General features: G+C 36.0%; 1 protein-coding gene across 3 annotated transcripts in view; it reads left to right on the forward strand.

Moving 5' to 3' along the window:
* The first annotated feature begins 4 nt into the window (after positions 1-4).
* Positions 5-16,761, forward strand: part of PGGT1B (protein geranylgeranyltransferase type I subunit beta) — a 51,483-nt gene continuing 34,726 nt past the window's right edge. Inside the window, exons 1-2 of one of the 3 annotated variants that reach the window (XM_081054407.1) lie at positions 5-123; positions 9,506-9,624. In XM_081054407.1, coding sequence (XP_080910533.1) covers positions 9,543-9,624 — 82 coding nt within the window. In that variant the 5' untranslated portion in view covers positions 5-123; positions 9,506-9,542. Of the gene's footprint in view, positions 124-2,253; positions 2,723-9,505; positions 9,625-16,761 lie in introns of those variants that run through there. The other 2 variants (XM_081054405.1, XM_081054406.1) reach the window with 2 other exon arrangements.

Raw genomic sequence — 16,761 nt, forward strand, 5'->3', positions numbered from 1 at the left:
ATTTTAGAAAACAGAACTGAACAGCTACAAGATACAGAAAAGTAAAGGTTTCTTACGTATTGCTTACTAACATGTTGCTCTTTTTTTGCACACAAATGCAGCTTTCAATTTCCTGCATCTAAGGTAAGCATACTGGGCAATGTGATTCTTATGGCTTTTTTTGTTGTTTTTTTGTTTGTTTGTTTTTTAATGAAAGTATGGACGTTTCTTTGAAGAAACTAGTCCTTCTAACTAAATCTAAAATAAATGAATTTATTGTATAGATCCTTTTTATAAAGTATGTAGATAAACAATATAAATGTCTTCAGTTATAAGCTCATAAAAGAGATACCAAATAAACATCTCTTTACTGGTTTAAAAGTATATTAATAAGAAATTTAGGAAGAAACACTAAAAACTGTTATAAGGCACTCATAATTTCACCACCCCAGGGTAACTTTTTCTGAAAATATACTTACATATTTTAAAATAGCTACACTCATAGAGTACATTTTAGTTATTATGCTATAATCACTTAACATTACATTACACATATTTTCCTATTTTTCTGTATAACTCAAACATCATTTAATAGCTAAATAATATTCAGTGATATGGATGCTCTTCATTCCCATACTTTGAATATTTGATCTGTTTACACTTTTTAGCAAATAATGTAGAGTGGCATTTTTTGTGGGATTGGATTCTGTCATGCATATGTCAAAAACCTTGTATGGTCAAAATCACTCAGGAAAAGGCTTTTACTTACCTAGGAGTATATTATCTCTTAATGAGCCCACCATAAAATTATTTCCTCCAGATTTGGATCAGATTGCTGGTGGTTCTTGAGCTGAGAATCTGATGAAATATTTGGGAATACTTGGTTTCCCTTTAAGGGCCAGGTTGATTAGGACTGTCCTTTTGAGCATATATGCAGTGCACATAACTGATTCTAGTAAGTTAAATATATGTGATATGACTCCACTTTGAACATCTTCAGACATTTGACTGTGTGTGTGTGTGTGTGTGTGTGTGTGTGTGTGTGTGTGTGAAAGAGAGAGAGAGAGAGATAATGGGATGGGGGGGGGATCTTAATTGTAATAATGTAGTGAAAACTTCTCTAGACTGGACATACCTGAAGGGCAAGGATTGTGGCTTCCATATTTGTAAGGAAGCACCCACCATGTGCGAATGTGGTATTTGTTAAAAGACATGCAGGAAAACCTGTGAATAAGTAGTTACTAGCACCTAAATTATGCAAGGCACTTTGGATTGTTGAATAAGTATAACTGCAACCCACACGGTACATTTTTTAAGAAATGCATTTTATAAGGAAGCTGTGAATTAAAATGATACCCAAACTTCTATTAGCTCAGTTGATTATAAAGAACCTAGTTCAGGCCTGCTCCTTAGGTGGATTGTTTTACCCCCAAGACTTCCTCATGAAGTTTTAAAAGGAACAGTAAGTATACGGCTGAAGCAACTGATAGCCCTGTTTGGAAACATAGCTGGAAACCTGTTTCGTTTTCTAGTGTGTGGGTAGTTGGACATGCTGAGCTTATTTGCTGTTGCAAATTGATGCAATAGTGATGTTAGATGACCGGCTGACTCAAGCAAAGAGGAAAATCTTTTAAGACTTGTAAAAGAAAATGATGCAAGGATTCAGTCACACACGTATGAATATATGTTGTGTGTGTATATTGCATTGATGTTTATTTTTAAAGTGATTTCTGATCATCTAGAGAGGACTAGGAAAATCTCTTAACTTGTATTCGTGTCAATAATTATTTAATAAACGTTTGTCTACATAGGTTGATTTGTAGGTTTAGTTTTCCTTACACATTCGGCTTTCAGTTGTGGCCTTCCGAAAATGAGTCTGTTGGCAAATTTATACAGACCCATACCTGTTTTCATATATACCATCCTCACACTGTTTAGGGCATTGATTTTCTCAACGTGAACTTGAAGCAGTTGACCTTGCGCTTCCTGCTTTCCAAACAGCGAACAAGGATAAAAGTTCTAGAGATGTGTGGATTTCTAGGATGGATTTTACAAGGCTTGCGAGGGGTTTCCAAATGTTTGGTGCTTAGTTAGAATGGGAAAGGTTGGGTTGTGCGCTACCAGAGATAAAGTGCTGGGTACGATTTCCAGTGGGGTGTACAGTAACTGCAGTCGCGGTTCGGATCCGCGCTGGGCGCACACGCCCTCCGCCCTCGCCTTTCAGTGTCGCCCGGGAAGGTTCTTCCCCGCCGCTCGCCAATTGCTTCCGGGTCGCAGCCGACGTCGTTTCCGTACCAGCATGGCGGCCGTGGAGGACGAGCGGCAGGCGGGGAGCGGTGAGGGAGAGCGGCTGGATTTTCTGCGGGACCGGCACGTACGGTTCTTCCAGCGCTGCCTCCAGGTCTTGCCCGAGCGCTATTCCTCGCTCGAGACCAGCAGGTAACTTGTGGCCACAGTCAACAGGACCGGCCCGGAGTCCGGGCCCCGGCGGAAGGCGCCGCGGAGCCTGACAGCGAACGGGGCGCCCACAGGGCGCTGCGCCGCCGCCCACTTGCCACTCACTGCCCGATACCTCCCCTCTCCGCCGGCCACGGGTCACCCTCATTCCACCGAATTACGGCGCAAGGGTGTGAGGGAACCGTAAGTCTAGAGCTTCTGGAATCGCCAGTTACCGCCTTTTTCACTTCCCCACCGTATTTCCTGTCAACTCGGAGCTTCCTTTTTATTCCCTCTGCCAAAAACTGTGAGTCACTTGGCTGCCTTACTTTCCGAGTATAAAAGGAAAAGGACAAGGCGTTTGCCGTCGTGTTTTCGATAAATAGTCTCTTCTGTGCTTCCCGTTCCTAATGCAGTAACTTTAAAACTTGAGGTACCATTGATTAACGTACAAATTTCCGGTGTACAACATCAGAAATTCAGTCTCTGTATACGCCATTGCGCGCTTACTACCGAAAGTCTAACGTTACCGTGTTTGATTCATTCACTGTTGTTTTTTTTTCCATTCACTGTTTTTTTAAAAATATTTTTTTATTAAAGTGCAATTGACATACAATATTAGTTTCAGGTTGTGAGTCATCAACTCGTAATTGAATGTGTATAGGATGTTTGATGTGTGGAGCGGCAGAGATCCTCTGACGTTTGGGTAGAAACTGACTCTCCAGAAACTGTCAGTTTGATGATGGGTGCAGTGTGGTGTGAAGCAGCCTGTTAAAGTGTATTTGCACTGTAACCTTGTAAGTTGGAATTGGCGTAGGTGTGTGATCTGGCAGAAGCTAAGAAACTCTGAATTAGTCAGGAGTGAACATCTGGGGATGAGAAGAAGGAAAGGAGGAGGCGATGGTCGCTCTGCGTTGCTGTGTTTTCAAGTGAGGTTCCAAAGCTGCATGGGCCTGGATGGGCAGAGAGGGCAGATTGGTCCTGCTCTGAGGTCGCTCCATATTTTCTGAACTCTGAGTCCCTGGTGTGTTTTGAACACTACATGACTGGGTCAGTTTGGGAAGTTTTATAGATTTACTTCTGCATGCTTGTTCAAGAAATACTGGCGTACAGCTAAACAAGACAAGCAATTTCGATAGAATTCTGTGCTTTATCAGTGGAGGGTTCATGGAAGCATGTAGGAAGGCCAGGTACCTACCTAATCCAGATTTCTTTATAGACACCTTCCTCACTCCAAAAGAGGCCATGTCCCGGGGCAGCTGGATGGCTCAGTTGGTTAGAGATCTCAACAACAAGGCTGCTGGTTCAATTCCCGCATGAGATGGTGGGCTGCGCTCCCTGCAACTAAAGATTGAAAACAGCAACTAGACTTGGAGCTGATGGGCCCTGGAGAAACACACCATTCCCCAATATTCCCCAATAAAATTAAAAATATATATATTAAAAAACAGACTACTTCCAATCGCCACCTGAAATGATGTATTTATTTGTTTAATATCTTTATTTCACACTGGATTGTAAGCTTCATGAAGGCAGGCTCTTTATCTTGTTTACTTCCATTGCACTAGCATTGCCCTGTCCAGTATGGTGGCCATTAACCACATTTGGCTATTTAAATTTGAATTGATTAAAATTAAATCAGATTACACCTGAAACTAATATATTGAATGTCAACTAATGGAAAAATTAAAAAATTAAAGAAAATTAAATCAAATAAAAAATGTAGCTCTTATGTTTGCAGTAGGCACCACATTTCAAGTGCTCAGTCACCACATTGGCAGTGTAATGAATATCAGGAAGTTATCTCAGGAAGTCCTACTGGACAGCATTGCATTGGGAACTTGAATAGTATGTGGCCTATGAGAAGCATTAAGTTAATATTTGTGGAATAATGTGAGCTGAGCCTGAAGGATGAACAGATTCTTTTTAAAGAAAGAGTGAAGCATTATTTATATGCCTTCCTCCATCCATAGGTATTGACTGACTAGCAGAGTGCATGCCTAGATCTAAATTAAGATTGTCATTTATATAATGTCATTAACCAATGTTACTTCAATAAATGTAATTAAAAAAAGATTTCCAAAACTTGTATGAATTCAAAGCATTTCAATAGAAAATATCTTCCATCCTATTATGATTGTTAAACAGTTGAACTTTGCTTGTAGCTATTGTTATAGTTCTGTGGTTGCATTTTCAAAATGCTGGTGTGTTTGATTGGTCTGTTTAAAATTTCAGCATGGACAAAACCACATAGACTAATGCATGTTGGCAGTAAACTGTGTAGTCCTCTTCATAGCATAAGTAAAACAGCAAAAATTGTATGATTGAACAACTAACAATTGACTTAATAATATTAGGATAATCCTAGGATCTATACCAGGCATTATATATTAAATAATAAACATAATGTGATGCGTTAAGATATTATATCCGTTTTATGCCTCGTATTTGTCACTTGAGTGAATTTTGTGAATCAGTTTTCATTTCTTATGGCTCAATTAATAATAACCACATTTAAGATAATATGTACATATCAGTTTTTGTAGTGATTTTTAAAAGTTTTTCAGTTTTTCTCTTTCCTGATCCACAGTCTTGACTTTCCTTAGTTTCGCATTAAGTCCTTTTGTGGTGTTTGTGATTCATAGTTGACTTTAAGATACTTGTGAAGAAGCTCCAACTTGGTGATTGGTCACAAAATTGCTACTAATACTAGAGTTTTAAGATAAAACAATGTGTTGATTAAGATGTAATTCTTATCCAATATTGCAGTTCAATTCCACAAGCATATATAGAGAGCCTACTATGTGCCTCCGTATGTGGATACGGTACTAAACCAATGATTCGGGTGTTCCTATGTTCATTTCTTTAGATATGAAACATAGATATGATGGATATGAAACAGTTGGCTCTTAAGAATGCTAATAGTGGGCTTGACATTGAGATACTGACCCGCCATTTTAGCAAAATTATTTCATTTCCGTTTCCTTTAGCCTGACAAGTATTGGAATAAATAATTTTTATTTTTCTAATTACAATGGCTTTATGAAAATGCAAATGTATATTGTTTGTTGTTTCACCCGAGGTTTTTCTTTTATATTACCTTCTGAAAAGTGGTAGTTACTAGTTAACTCAAGTCAATATTAAATCTTAGGTTGTGAATATTAAACCTCTGTCAATGTCTTTCTTTTTTAGGAGTGGCTTAGAGAAGTATTTTGGTTGTTTTGTTGCTATTTGTATTTGGGTAAAGGGAATTAGAGTAGGCTTTTTTTAAATTGAGGGACAAAATATTGACCATTTTCTGTTACATTATTTTTATAGGTTCAACTGCTTCCAGGAGAAGGGTTTAGACAGTTATTATTTTACAAGATATTTACAAACTACTGAGTCTTTCTATTCTCATGTCCTTCCATGTTCCCGTATGTATCCTGTGTGTAACCATGGCTGTCAACCGTCCTCAAACTACTCTGATCTTTCTTTCCCTCCATTTTCTGAAGTATATCACAGTCTAGCAGTATGTCTCAAAATGTGATGGTGATGGTGGGAGGTGACGTTGGGGTGATTATAAAAATGCACATACCTGAGCCCCTCCCCAGATCTATATCGAACTCTGTGGATGTGGGATTCTGCATTATCACAAGCGTCCCCGGTGGTCCTGATGCACTCTAAAGTCTGAGACTGTTTGCGGATAGGAAAAACAAGAGTGAAAGATTGTTAACAACAGTGCTTCCCGACTCTAATGTGCGTGTGAATCTTTTAAAAGTGAAGGTTCTGATTGAGCAGGTCTGGGCGGGATCTGAGATACTGCAGGTCTGCTGTGCTTCCAAGTGGTGCTAATGCTACTGCTCCCCTGACTGCACTTTGAACTTGTTTGCACAGTAATCATGGTATTCACGGGGCATTCTGGAAGCCCCTAAGGACTCAGAGAAGGCTTTATAGAAGTAACGCAGGAGCTAAATATTAATTAAAGAATGTATTCAATTTTTCGTATGTGTGTATGTGGGAGTATTATAGGCAAATAACAACAAATAAAAGACAGAACAGATAAGTGAGTGTTGAGCAGAAAAACTTCAATTCTCTACAAGTGGTTCAAAATATAAGACAGGTGTGGTAGGAATTTAGTCTGGAGGAGTCAGCATGGGCCAGATTACAGAGGGCTTTGTGTTTCGTGTAAAGAAACTTGAATTTGTGAATGTAAGTGATGGGAAGTCACCAAGCAGTGGCTCTTCCTGGTTAGATAGGCATTTCAGAGTAATCATTGGATTTGCAGTTGGTCATTGTATTAAGTGGTGCAAGCAGGAAGACCAGTTAGGAAGCTGGTGCAGTAGTGCAGGAGCCAGGTGTTGCGGCAGTGGAAGGTAGGGCTAGAAAGGAGGAATGAAGGAAGAAGGACGAGTCCCAGGATTCTAGGATTGAAACTGCCATCTGGTCTAGAGCAAGAGGCAAAAGGAGCAGGTTTAGAAAGAAAGAAGATGATGTCTATAATGGCACTTATAGTTATTTCCCCCCATAATTTAACCTTCTTACAGTTAGGCTTGTTCCTTTTTCTCACAACATCTAGTCTGTAGTAAATGTTTTTTATTGAAAAATTATTTTGCATGTTAAATAATTCCAAAGATGAGTGACTGAACTTAAAACTACTGAGGGTGCCAAATAAATGTTTACACATTTTAAGAGATGTTATCTATGCTCAGGCAGTAGTTCGCCGTAATCAGAAGTGTCTGGACGCTGATGGTAACCACCTTGAGCACCTCTTGTAATTGCAGAAGTCAAATGTGACTTGTATTCGTTCATCTTTTGTTATCGGTATATATTGAGTGTTACAATTAATACAGTGTTTTCCTTTCTTAAAATGTGTATACATTTTTCTTTGGCCCTCTGTATTTACCAGATGAGTCAGCTATTTAAAAATATTACAGATGAAGCGTAAGGCTTAAATTCTAGAATTCATATAATCTTTCATCATTCGTTCCAAAGTATTTATTGGGCCTCCATGTCCTCTGCGTTTTAACTTCACGATTAATTCTAATGTGTTCTCTAAGGCTGTCTTCATTTCCACTGATACCAATTTTATCAAGTATCTGTGTTTGCATTCCTAATGTAGCTGTTTGTTTACCATTCTAGAACTCTTTGTAATATGATTTAGCTATAGCCGTACCTGACATCTAGGCAGGAATGCAGTTCACCGTTAAAGACACTTGGAGATGCCATTAAAGAGATTGCACTAGAAAGGGGCAGAGCAACTGATCCAAAGTTTGGAAATCTAGTTAACTCCCATAAATCAGTGTTTCCATAAATCATATACTCGGAAATCACACACCTGCTCTTGCCTGACAGTATACTACTCATTTAGAGGCATAGGAAAATCATATTGGTATGGCGAAATTCTTTTTTCCACTGTGCAGGCTATTTTTCTTTTTTGGGGGGGAGTTCTGTTTAATCCTTGTTTCTTTCGTGCTGTTTTTAAACCCTGAACAATTTTTCTTAGGCCTGAACATTTTGAGATCTTCTGGAGACATCATTTAGTTTACCTTTCCTATCTGTGAATTGATCCACTGGTGAAGCAATTTGATGTAGGGAGAGAAATGTTACTTTTTCATCCATGTAAAGGTAAACTTTTAATAGTTTATATCTTGGTCCACCTAAGGTTTGAACCTAGCTAGCACATATGACTTCAGAGTCTGAGCTCTGAACTACAGCTGCCACCTAACGGGGTTCCACTACCCTTAATTTCATCCTGATCTTATCCAGATAAATCACTTCCCTAATACACGTGGATCTCTGGGTTGTTAGAATTAAATTACGATAACATGAGAAATTTCTAGCTTAGTGTCTAGTATGTAGTACTAATAGTTTCTCAATAATGTAAGTTTCCTAAAAATTTATTTTTCTTAAGTGTACCAATATGTCATTAGTTTTAGTGTTTGCCCTTGAGCTTTGGATGGGATTAAATTACTCTGTGGTTTCTCCTCCTGTTATCTAATGGATGCCAGCCTTTTTCAACCAGGGATCAGAGAGACAATTATATCCTAATTTTAATTACACCCTGAAAAAAATGAATGACTATTTTCTCATTTTTCAAGTTTCTAATACCATTCTAGATAATACCATTCTAGATGCAGAGAAAATAAGTTAATATATGTAATGGATGCCTTAGGGCCTTAAGGCTTAATTCTCTTTTGGACTTTGTTAAAAAGGTTACAGATGTGTCAAGTGGCTCTGCTATAAGATTTAGATCAATTTAAAATATTAATTTATCCATATTAGACATAGGAATTACTATTATAGAATATGGAAATGAGATAACCATCAAACAACAATGGTAGAATGCATCTCAATGCATTGAACGATGGTTCAATCAAACAATATGGTAGAATGCATCTCAACATGAAAGCAATTATGTTTAACAAACTATGTGAAAAGCAATCACTAAGGTACTAGTTTTTATATGAAAACGAAAAGTTGATTTCTGCTTTAGTGCACAATCTTGGAAGGGGTGGGTGTTGTCTTCCATTTTTTTCATTCCTTCAAAGAATGATCCTCTCTGGAAGAATGTAGTTGAAATGCATTTGTATTTTTTATTTCCCAGAATTTATTATGTTTTTTTCCCAAGGGATCACGTTATTTGTAAACAAATTTCAATAAAGATAGATTTATTCTGACATTCCTTAAGAATTAAGCCCCAGCCATAAGTATAATTACACTTGGCAAATGGGTGAAGATTGATATTTTTATATAATTTTTCCAGGCTTTTGACTTTATTTGTATTGAACAGGTGCAGGAAATTCTCTTTTTTAAATCTACTTTTAGCCTTCAGGTTGCTGATATACTAGTTTCAGTAAATTCAGATGAGTAGAATTGGTTTCTTAACCCCTCAGTATCCCTTTTTAACAAAATGAAACAAAGGTTTGACTGATGTTATTAAATTATAAAAATAAATCGGGGTTTTTTTGGCTTTTACAAGATGGTAGTATTGTTTAAATTATTGTAAAATTAGAATTAGTTTGTTATTTTTCTGAGCCAGAAAGACTTGAGTGGTTTGATAGCAAAGCTGGAATTTTACGTGGTTTTCTTTTTTTTCTTTTTCTTTCAGGTTGACAATCGCATTTTTTGCACTCTCTGGGCTGGATATGTTGGATTCCTTAGATGTGGTGAACAAAGATGATATAATAGAGTGGATTTACTCTCTGCAGGTCCTTCCCACAGAAGACAGTGAGTGAGTTTTTAGCATTTTATTTTTAGTGTGACTAGTTGTACTTGGTATAACACGTTAGACTAGCACTTAGTATTTATTCATAAACTATTAATATATTTTATTCTAGTACTTAATATTTATTCATAAACTATTAATATATTTTATTCATCTATATTTTTCTTACACTGCAACACTCCCATTCTGTTCAAATATAACATTTAACTAGTCTAATCTTTGTTCTCTTGCGAGAGCAATTTAGAGTTGCCTGGGGTTAAACGGATTCATAGTTGTAACGCCATCCTTTGTCGCATACTTCCACACTGGTAATTATTGATTATTTGTATTTCATATTTATGTTTGATTAGTCTTGTAGCATTCATTCTATTTTTCATTCCCAACCATTCTTTTATGTCTCTTCAGTGAAAAACTCTTTGCCATCAAAAGGTTTCATTTCAATCTCCTGGTCACTTTCCCGCTAATATTTCATTATCGTTTCTTTAATGGTTTCTTAGAGCTTTTATACTTCAGCCATTTTTATAAAACTTTATAAACTTTGATCAATTAAATAAATCCTCAAAATTCAGAAATTCCCTGATCAACTAAATACACACATGTTTTATAAACTCTGTTGTTCACTCTGTTAAGTGTAAAATGCCTAACATTAATTGCATTTATAAATGTTAGAAATTCTAACCTAGAAAAGATCAAGCAAATAAGTTCCCATAAAAATCAGTTTTTGTCAGTGGTTACCACTTACCTGTCTTTTGAGAGTCAGCATTAATAAATTAACAGTGTTGTTCAATGGTTGGAGTAATCATGTAGAAATCTCACCCAGATGAACTTTGGGAAAATTAGCTAAAGCTTTATTTAGGAAGAAAGAGGTTGATCTATGAGCACATGCTGTTGGACATAGTTTGGGCTTTCTACTTTATTGTTCTTTAAGTTTCTAGTGTTTGTTTTTGTACAATTTTAAAAATCTGTGTTTGTAAATGAATTCTTGTTAAAAATGGTTAACCATCTTGAACTAAGCATCTTGAATTAGGCCTATCAGAACTTAATACATTAATACATAAATACTTATTTTTCACCAGCTATGTGTAACAGCATATATGATATATTTGGTCAGTAGTAATAGATTCTAACAGGTTGGTGAGTAGGATTATTTGAATGTTCTTCTAAGAGTACTCTGCTAAACCTATGGAGAAGGACTTTGATAAATTATAAGGTATGATCCTCATCCTCTGGGAGCTTGTGACTGAGGTGAGGTCATGATTCTGGTCACCTGCAAAATGGAAGTAATTTGTACTTTCCGTTTGTACCAGGATTGTGGGTTTTTTTGTTGTTTTGGTTTTTTACTAGCTTAAATGAAAGTCTGAGATTTTTTAAAAAGTTGTGTGTTAGATACATGTAAAGTAGTATTACAGACTCTGACTTTTGTTTGTTTACTAAAATTTCATGTTCTGATCAAATTATACACTGTAGTTTTTTAAATATAGTTTTTTAAATATATCTCACATAGTACAGATTAGAAATTATACACTGTGGTACATACAAAAGCTATTCTTAAGTTTTTGCTAAAATATATTTTACATTATTTTTAGAAAAAATTTATTGATTTTTATTCCTCTAGAATAAAATAGCCGTTGTCTCTATAAAAGAGTGTGGACTGTAATATTTTAGTGACAGAATTCATAATATAGGTTACAGTTATCAGAACATTGATCACTTATTCACCATGCTTCCTTCCTTTTGTCTTGTCTTATATTTTTCCCCACTTTTAAGGACTGTCTGCTGGCTCCATGATTGAGCTGTGTTTTTGTCTGCTCTTTAATAATGTGTTTACTTTCCCCTACCATTTATTAGTGAAATGAGTTTTTTTACCGCACTTTAATCCCCATATTCTTTTTCATTATTTGATCTTTTCATTATTTGATACTTTTCTCCTTAGTTGATCTTTTGTTGTGAGAGATTTGCTGATTATTACCTAAGCTTTCATACTATCCATAGTAGTTGTGTTTGCTACATACTCACTAGAATGACTAAAATGAAAAAGGTGAAAAAGAACAAGGGTTGATGAGACTGTAGCACAACTGGAACTCTCATACAATGCTGAAGGAGTTTTACAGCCACCATTTATGACTACTGTATGGCAGTATTTACTAAAGCTGAACATTTTCTATCATCCAGCAATTCTCCCTAGTACATGCATACCCAACAGAAATGAAAACATATGTTCACCAAAAGATACTAGAAGGTATTAGAATTTCATAGCAGTATTTTTCACAAGAGCCCAGAAGTAGGAACTATACAAACTACTCATCACTGGTGTAACGGATAAGTGATGAATTAGAATATTCATATAATGCAGTTACTATACAGTAACAGGAAAGCAGAATTTACAATTACGTGCAAAAGTTTGGGTGAATGTCACAGATATGTTTTGAGAGAAAGAAGTGCATAGCATATTACTCCATTTACGTCAAGTCCAAAATTAGCAAAACCAATCTGAGCTTTTGGGGAATAAGAGGGGGCTTTTGAGGTACTGTCGTATACTTGTTGACCTGAGTGCTGATTTTATAGGTGAGTTTACTTTGCAGAAGTTCATTGAGCTATTTAATTATGATAAGTGTGCTTTTCTTATGTTTATTATACTTTGGTGAAAATATAAAATTAGGTTTGAAACTATATCTTTTAAGACCCATCAGAATTCTCTTTCAAATTGTACTGTCCTCTCCATGAACTTCACTGGTTTAAAGCCCATTGCTAATTTTTTTTTTCATTGCTGCTTAACTGTTGCTTAAAATATTCTTGCTTACATTTGAATTGTAAACTTCTGGAGGACAGAGAATGGTCTCTTATATTTCTTTTCCCTCTCAGTGCCTAAAGCATTGTTGTGTATCAGCAGATGTTAAATGTGTGTTTTTTAATAAATTTTATTGGAGAATATTGGGGAACGGTGTGTTTCTCTAGGACCTGTCAGCTCCAAGTTGTCCTTCAGTCTAGTTGTGGAGGGTGCAGCTCAGTTCCAAGTTCAGCTGCCATTTTCAATCTTAAGTTGCAGAGAGCACAGCCCACTATCCCATGTGGGCATTGAACTGGCAAACTTATTGTTGAGAGCTCGTGCTCTAACCAAGTAAGCCATCCGGCCTCCCTTCTGGAAGCTCAGTGGTAGCACGTTGTCTTCAATCTAGTTGTGGAGGGCACAGCTCAGTGGCCCATGTGGGAATCGAACTAGCAACCCTGTTGTTCAGAGCTCCTGCTCTAACCAACTGAGCCATCCGGCCGCCCTGCAGATGTTAAACTTCTAAATCGCTCGTATCTTCTCCAGCTTTTATTTTCTGTTCCTCTTTTCTGTGTTTTCGCATGTAGTCTAGATCATCCTCTGGCTCCTCCAATATTTTCTCATCCATAAGGCATTTGTAAACTCAGTAGAACATGTTTTCTGTAACTCATAGATCTATATTTGTCCTACTTTATGGATAGTATATAAAATCTTAGGGAATTTAAAAATCTAAAAATGTTAAACCCAAAGACCATAAAAGACCATTGATAGATTTGACTAAATAGATATTTTAAATGTTATGTAGTGAAAGATAAAGTTAGATAAGTAACAGACTTGGATTAAATTGTAGCAATATATATTATATAATAGACAAAATATTAATATCCAGACTGAGGAATTTGTAAAGATTGAGAGAAAGTGACACATCGCTGTTTAAGAAATGATAAAAATGTATCAATAGGTAGTTCACAAAAGAAGTACAGGTAGTCGGTAAATACATGAAAAGAGGATTAATCTTACTAGAAATCAGGGAGATACAATAAAAACAATGATGTTACATTATTTTTTACCTAACACATCAGTTTAGCAAAAAGTTTTTAAAAGTTGGCAAGAACATGGGGGGAAAGAGCACTTTAATATTCTTTTGATGGAAGTGAAAATTACAACATATTGAAGAGCATTTTAGCAGTACGTATAATTTTTTTCCCCTCTGACATCTTCTCATGCATGTTATAGTGGGTTGAATAATTGCCCCAAAAAGACAGTTCCACCCAGAACCTCAGAATATGACCTTATTTGGCACAAGGGTCTTTGCAGATGTAGTTAAGGTTAAGGATCTTAAGATCGATGACTGGTGCCTTTATAAGACAGGAGAGGGAGATTGGAGGCGCAGAAAGGAAGGCAATGTGAATACAGAGGCAAAGATATGAATGATGGGTTAACAGGTTAAGGAATGCCAGGTTGCCCACAGACACCAGAAGCTAAGAGAGGCATGGAACGATTCTCCCACAGAGCTCCAGAAGGACCCAACTCTGCCAACACCTTGGTTTTAGACTTCTGGGCTCCAGACTATGAGAGAATAAATATCTATTGTTTAAAGCCATCAGGTTTGTGGTAATTTGTTTCTAGCCTTAGGGAACTAATGCATGTGCACCAAAATATATGTAGAAGAATGCTTTGACGTTGTTTATTACAGTAACAAATTAGAAGCAAAATAAATGTTCACCAAAAGTGAAAAAGTTAATTAAACCTATGCAGTCATAAAGTGAGTGAGGCAAATCTATGTATATACTGACATGAAATTGTTCATCATATATGGTTAAATGATATGTACCATAGTATAAAGGTGTTTTGTTTTGATAATTTATGAATATAAATGTATAGGAAAAACTCTGAAAAGATACATAGAAAAATCTTTGTGAAGGGAGAAGCAGATGGAAACAGAGGTAGAGGATGCAAGATAAGATACTTTAATTTTATTCTATATATCTCTATTGTTGAACGTTTACAATAAATATGTTTCTGTATTTAAAAATTCAAGTGAGAAAAATCTTAGCTTAACCTCTTCAAAACAGAACAAAAGTAAACAATTGAAAACTAAACTTAAATGAACACAAATATATTGAGAATTTTGCTAATTGCAGAAATAATGCTATATATTTAATATTTTATAATTTTCAAAAGCGCTGTCAAATATACCATTGAATTTGTTCTTGCCCTGATCTGCCTTCCCCAGAAGAGGTAACTGAGAGGCAGAGTGATTAAGAGACCTGCCCTGAGTCCACATACATGTTAAGTGGTCGAGCCAGACTGCAATCCTAGATTTGTGACTCCAAGTCCCAGTGCTGCTTTACTGGTAGAGTATATAGGTCCCTCGTGGAGACTGTCACGTATGGCACTGATACATGTGATACTCAAAGTTACCTCTGGCCTTCGACTTAACTTCAGGGTTGTGAAGACCCTAGTGGTAGTCTAGTAATAAGTGTGTGATCAGATCATTGGATGGTTGGAGCCTTTCACCTCAACCTCAGGAAGTATTTAGGAAACACAAGGGATCAGGGTGGGAATTGTGTTCCTTTCTCTGATCAAGGGCACAACCAGAGAATTTTAGAGCTAGAATAGAGCAAGGACCATTATAGTCCATCGTTTGCAAATGAGGATATTAAGGTCCTGAGAGAGTAATCATTTGTCCACAATAATATAGCTAGTTAATGCTAAAGGCAAAATTAGAATCCAGTTTTCTGTTGTCTAGTCCTTTGATATTTCCATTACTGGGTATTTCCAGTACTGAGTCATTGCAATAGGTATTCTATTTATTAGATATGTTTTTCTGTGATTTATGGATTTTTTTCATGAGAACGCTGAGGCTGTCTTATGGCTCTAAAGGAGAATAAATGTGGTATCTGTTCCTTAATAGATTTCATAAAATGTTAAGATTAATTGTTTGAGAGTGTAGGTAAGGTGTTTTACTGTTATAAGGTAAAATGTGTAATGCTTTTATTTTTTAGATTTTTCAGTTAGATTGCTGCCTTTTTAAAATAATATGCTTAAAATGTAAGTATAGTTTCATGTGGCTAAATTAAGCATGTTGCAAATTAAAAAAAATTGTAGAGCACCTGTTTTGGAAGCATTGTGGATCAAGAATTTTTTGCAAAGATCCCACAGTGGTTGGTTTATGTCTCTAGTCGTGTCTGGGAGGCCACACCACACATCTGATCACAGTCTAGTTCAGCTGTAATTCTGAGTTCTCAGTTTACTATTTCGTTGCATAAAACACTGTTAAAGCTCTAATCTCATAAAAGAAAGTCTTCTGCCTGCCTTTTCTTTAATCGGTCTAGGTCCAATTCTAAAACTGATCTGTGAAATTTGGAAAATACATAAAAAACCATTTCTAAGCTATAGAATTTTATATTTGCCTTGTTTGGGTCTCTATTGACATTTTGAAACGAGGTTGCTTAAGGTATGTCCTTTTACTAGGAAACTTTGTGTTTCTTGGTAGCTAGGAAGAATTATTTCTATAGTCATTAAATCTTAATGTCTATGTTTATATTTTAAAAATTGCCGCATTCTTCACTTGAATTCTGGTTGCTTAGTGCAAAAACCTAACTTTTAAATGGTTATTAGGAAATTAAGAACATGATCAAATCAGACTTTGAATTATATGTAAGTAACATGACCACCATTAATAGTGTGGTGATATTTTTAGCTGAAGAGTTGTTCTTTATTAGAAGCACCTAAATATAATTTCTAATGTATTTTTGTTTTACCTTTCACAATAAAATTTTCTCTTAAAAGAGGGAAAACGCACATTTTTCCTATGAAAAGCAACTCTGCTAATTAAAGTAAATCTTTTTAAACTCTCATTAAAGTTTCACATTCTGTAGGTTTATAACTTTTCTTAGATTCTTTTTTAAAGAATCTAAACACACTGCCTTTATAATACTTGACATATAATTGGTGTTTCTTATGAGCTTAATAGTAAAACATTTTAAAGTAAGATACGATCCAGTCATCAGGCAGGAGTTAGCTTTATAGCTTAATAATTGCCTTTCATGTGCAGGCATGCAATCAAAGGGATTGTTTTTCCTAATAATTGATAGCTAAACATTATATTCTCTAATAACACGTCCCTCTACACACTCATGCGTAAACACACATATACATATTACATCCATACACATCTGTATATCACACAGGGATTTTCTTTTTTTATATATGATTGTCCAGGCCTCACTCTCAGGGTTTTGATGTGGGACTGAGTTAGGACTTCTGAGGCATCTATATTTTTTTCAAGCTATGCAATTGATTGTTGAGCAGCCAGACCATTTTAGTTTGTTTTGCTTCTACTGAATGGGAACGCTAAATGGTGCCA

Source organism: Rhinolophus hipposideros, assembly GCF_964194185.1.
Source record: "Rhinolophus hipposideros genome assembly, chromosome: 7".
Classification (NCBI taxonomy): domain Eukaryota; kingdom Metazoa; phylum Chordata; class Mammalia; order Chiroptera; family Rhinolophidae; genus Rhinolophus; species Rhinolophus hipposideros.